At 43.5% G+C, this 4,887-nt stretch overlaps 1 protein-coding gene across 1 annotated transcript in view; it reads left to right on the top strand.

The window, feature by feature from the left end:
• The window catches only part of syt12 (synaptotagmin XII), a 27,161-nt gene that overhangs the window by 12,286 nt on the left and 9,988 nt on the right, over positions 1–4,887 (top strand). Inside the window, exons 2-4 of the mRNA XM_023400215.2 lie at positions 1,641–1,701; positions 2,446–2,639; positions 4,046–4,450. Coding sequence (XP_023255983.1) covers positions 1,656–1,701; positions 2,446–2,639; positions 4,046–4,450 — 645 coding nt within the window. The 5' untranslated portion in view covers positions 1,641–1,655. The remainder of the gene's footprint in view (positions 1–1,640; positions 1,702–2,445; positions 2,640–4,045; positions 4,451–4,887) is intronic.

Raw genomic sequence — 4,887 nt, 5'->3', positions numbered from 1 at the left:
TATCATTAGTGTAATGCTCCCGTTTCCCCCGAGCTGCTGAAATATGGGGAGATTCCAACAAGCGGGGAAGGAGGAGGGGAGGAATGAGTCACATGCCACCTACCATCTTCTTTTTTTTTTTTCAGTTTGCGGAGGCAGAGAGAGGTGCAGGGAAACATTGTTCTCCTTTGTCTCCTGAAAAGAAAACAGCTACTTTTAAGAAACACCTATGAAAAACTGAATTGATTCCTAACTGTAGACTAAACCAACCTAATAGCTGCATCCACATTAAGCAAATACACAATCAGTGATCATCATTGTACTATTTGCTGGCGATGGTAGAGTAGATGTCTTTTACATTTATAGTGGGCCTACGATTGATCTGTGCTCTGTCACTGTAAAAAATACAGTAGTCAGGTTAGATATACAACTGATTACTTGTTGAATTACCCAACAAGTAAGACATAGCATAATCCCTTGCTAAGGGGCCCCTGAACCAGAAGGTCCAGACCAAGGTTCTGGAAAGATGGTGGTTTGGTTTAATATGACTTGTGACACAACGTGTTTATTTACATTTAACCAAAAACATGATCTCCTCCTAACCTTACCCTTAACCTAATTGCTTTGTTGCCCAAACCTTAACAAGGACAAGACTCAGGATATGAACTCTGGACTATGGCGAGAAAGTTGTGTTTTGTACAGCCGCCTCAAACACATGCAAGCAACCCTTGATATAGTCGATAAATTTAGGGCGCTTGTCACCGCAACGTCATTGGGAAACAGTTTAATAACATGCTGTACATGTCAGACAAGGTTGGTTCGTGCAGATAAAAGCTTATTTAAAAGTCCCAGAACCAAAGAGGGTCTTTAAAACAACATATTCTATTCTTCTTATTTGAGAATTTATCATTTTATTTGATTGTTTGTCACTTCCTTCCAGCTCAAATCATGGACAGCGTTTGTTCAAAAGACCAAAGCTTACCTTTTCCTGACATGCAACCTCCTGAGGTCTTGGGGATAATGACTGTTGTCTCCAATAAGTGAAGGCGGAAACAGACTTACGTTGCTATAGCGAAGCAAAACCCCTGAGGGAGTGTGCTGAAAAGCAGTTTGTTGCTGAACCTGCGAGGACAGGGTGACTAACCACGAGGGAGCCAAAAGTGTGTAGGTTTTCCAGCAGGTCACTTCAGTGGGTGGGATCATTGATGAGTTTTCCCCTCTTCTACCTGAGGCAGCGCTTGTTAGTGAGTCATGCTGCATGTTGCCACCAACAGGCCCCTGAGCAGAAATTCCTTTGTTATACATGGTTGTTGTTGTGCATGTGCCCCGTCCTGTTCATGTATGGACTATTGAACTTAATGTCAAGAGTTATCAGGGTCCAATGGTGCATTTTGGCCCTTAATCCACCCATGTTTACTTAAATGTTGTATGAAAAGGTTATTTCATTATTGCAAAACTGAATAAATTGTTTCCTCCTGACTAAATTTTTTATTCTGGATGATGAAGCAATTTGCCATTTTAAGTGAATTCTGTTTTTTTTCTTTGTGTGGTTCCCTCTAAGCCAAAGTCTGGCTACAGCTCAGAGTGTACGACCTTCCTCTGTTATGGTCTATGTCATAAAAAGCCACTTGAACAGACCATTGTTTGGATGTTTTTTGCAGGGTGGCTGCAGCACCATGTCCTCGGCTCAGAGTGGGGATCTATCAGGCTACCATCTGAGTGGTGAGTGGACAGCTCAGCATGTCACAGACAGTTTCCAGCACAGCACTTTACTGATCTCTGCATGAGTCCCTTTTTCATGTGTATCAGACTATGAGAAATTAAGCTGTTTTTTGATTTTCTCGCGTCTATTTGACAGCTGCCGTCACCTTTACACACAAGCTTTACCTCACCTGTGGCCTCATCAGTAGCTGAAGGCCGCCGATGTTACAAAACATGTGAACTGGCCGTATAATTGGCTTATCTCTTGTGTTAGAGAGTAGTGATGAAGCTGTCAAAGTCCTCCTACAGATGCAATTCATCTTGAAATGGCAGCTTGGCGCGGGCTCATAATCCCTCTCTGAAATGCAACAGGAGATGCTCTGACGTTAAATTCAGAGCTGCGTTTCAGTATGTCTGTCATATTTTGTTAGATTTTGTCACATTTTATCCAAAACTGTTACTGTACCTGATTTAATACAAGTTTATAAGTCCTGACTATTCCACAAAGTCTCTACTCACTGCTAAATGACAAGACTTGAAACAGTGGCGGGCTGTGCTCAGCTTGTTAAGACTCCTACTGGTCTTAAAATAAAAAGCCTCACTAAACTCTGTTCCTTGGTTTTCTCCCAGACTGTGCACTTTCACCAGCGATCAAACTCTCCCTTTAAATATGAAACACAGACAGTTATGAGGCCAAGCTTTATGCTGAGGTAGGAGTCCATAAGGATAGCTGTGAGCACCTGTTGTTTTCTGTGCGTGTTTCAGTGGTGCGTAACCCGCCCGGCTGGGAGGTGGGGATCTACCTAGTGGGCTTCTTCGTGCTGCTGGGTGTGGCCGGGCTCAACATCTGGAAGCTGTGGAAATCTGGAACCTTCCCAGCACCGTCTCCCTTCCCCAACTTTGACTATCGATACTTGCAAGAAAAATATGGAACCTCCTTCTCAGAAGTCAGACAAAAGGTACATTTGCATTCATGCTGCTCAGAAATGTTGAATATCAGTGCTGTAAATATGACTCAGAAACTTTCCCATAAGGCAGAGAGGTGAGATGTTTTGTGAAGTTGATGTTAGTGACAAAATCAACCAGCTTCTTTGCCCGGAGAAAGCGATGAATAATCATGTGGCACAGAGGGTCAATAGTCTGGAGGTTTTCCTTCCAATTGAATGGCAGCAGCAGATTTCAAAGTTAAACTTCCTGTTGCTGAAGGTTCATTGTTCTTTGAAAGTCACTTTAGTTCACCTTCAGAGCCTCTGTGGCATATAATTGACTCTCTCTGCTGTAAAAGCTGAATCTCAGATTTATTACAGTTTCTTCTTCTTTTTTTAATTGTGGCCATCTTATCTATCGGTTAGAATAACAGGCGCTCACAAAAGTAGCTTCTGAGACCTGGAAACAAAGCAACAGCACCACCACAACATCTGATGGAGCAAGAAACACAAGCAAGACAATTTGGTACAATTTAGGTAAAGCAGTTGCTCGTAGTGACAAAGCTACAGAGAATCATCAACTGAATCTGCTGCTCCACTCTGCTTTACGGAGCTTAATAGTGAGTTTCAGCCAAGCAACTGCAGTTCCTTGAATGACCACTTGAGGCTGGCCACAATAGTGAGTCAATCCCCATAGACTACTATGTACAAATGCCCAACTTTACAGCTGAAATAAACATGTTTACAGCCTGGCACAAAGCTAATTTATATAGGCCTAGCTAATTTTCTCCTCATGACAACTGTACGGGGGTGAATTTTAAATAAAGTTCTGCATAATGGAGGTCGTGGCCACTCTGAGAGACAGATGGGTGAGTGTATGCTAGCCACAAACTGGCATGCACAAAGTCTCAGCTCCACACACGCCCCACCTCTTTGCCCATTTTTGGATTATCCAGGATTTAGGTGGAGTCAGGCACTGCCAAGGTGGTGATGGTATAGCAGCTCACTCTGACTTCAAAACCACTCTTCTACGGGTGACGCCACAGAGGCTATGTCCATTTTTAAATACAGTCTATGGTTTTAGCTCATTGTTTAACTGTTCAGCCCACACCTTTACTGTTTCATTAACTCTCACCACTCTCATAGTGTTGGTTTCAGCCACAGCAGGCAGATGTTTTCGGTGAAAAAACTAAAACAAAACAATTGTACACTTGTGTCAAGTTTGAATCGGAGTTTGACCTCTACTTGGTGGACAGAGTTGTTTATCTCTTAATGGTAAAGTGATAGGGTTAGAAGTTAGTTATGCAGCATTTAGGGAAGCATTGACTAACCGAAAAATAATCCAGTAGTTACAAACAAGTGGACAACAGAAAATTAACAGGAAGTGTTTTATTCCTTTCTTCCCCCTAACTTTAAAATGTTTTGTCCTTGTCCTAAAGAGAGTGGCGGCCAACAATCACCGGCGGACCTCCTACACCTCCAGCCGCAAACCCAGTCTGGCCCTGGGTGACACCCCAGATGGCTTCAGGGACCTGGGCCACCTGGAGCTGATGAGCAGGGAGCTGGACCCGACTGGCATGGCCCAGCTCAACCGCTCCATCTCCACCGACTCGCTCAGCTCCATCTCCTCCATTGCCAACAACTTCGGCCACGACTTCACGGTCGGCCAGCTGGAGGTGACACTTGAGTTTGAGCAATCCAGGCAGCCGGGCCAGGGAGTGGGAGTGCTCCACATCACCCTGCACCAGGGCAAAGACCTCCTGGAGAGAGAGGAAGGGGACTTCCCCGGCTGCTTCATCAGAGTCTCCCTGGGGCCAGAGGAGCTAAATGTTGGAATCACGCGGGTAAGGAAGTTGTGTTCTTTTGTAGATATATCAGTATTTTATGTCTTAAAAATTATAGAAAGGAAAAACCCACTGATGGGATCAGATTGTTATCCTCAGCAAATGACTCCAATAATTTAATTGATTGTCAAAATTGGTTGCCACATCAATCACTTGGCTAATTATTTCAGTCCTGTAGTGTGTTTTTGTGTGAATGCATGTGCAAACATGGCTGGATCAGTGTCAAGTAAAGGCAATCCAAATTTGACAGTGTTTCAAACATTTGATCATTAAAGATGAGACGATGTTCCTCGTTAGCCGACGCTGTCATACAAAATGAGGATAGGAGACTTTCAACATAGACTGCTAATGGAGCTGAGATCCAAGACTGAGGATAGAAATGAAAGGAATAGCTTCTCAGATGGGTAATTAGCAGTTAAGTCATGATGATTGAACTT

The sequence above is a fragment of the Seriola lalandi genome, unplaced genomic scaffold (genome assembly GCF_002814215.2).
Source record: "Seriola lalandi dorsalis isolate HSWRI2012SDOR001 ecotype SW California unplaced genomic scaffold, Sedor1 jcf7180002052274, whole genome shotgun sequence".
NCBI lineage: Eukaryota > Metazoa > Chordata > Actinopteri > Carangiformes > Carangidae > Seriola > Seriola lalandi.
The sequence above is the reverse complement of the archived record's forward strand: the minus strand, read 5'-3'. Positions and strand labels throughout refer to the sequence as shown.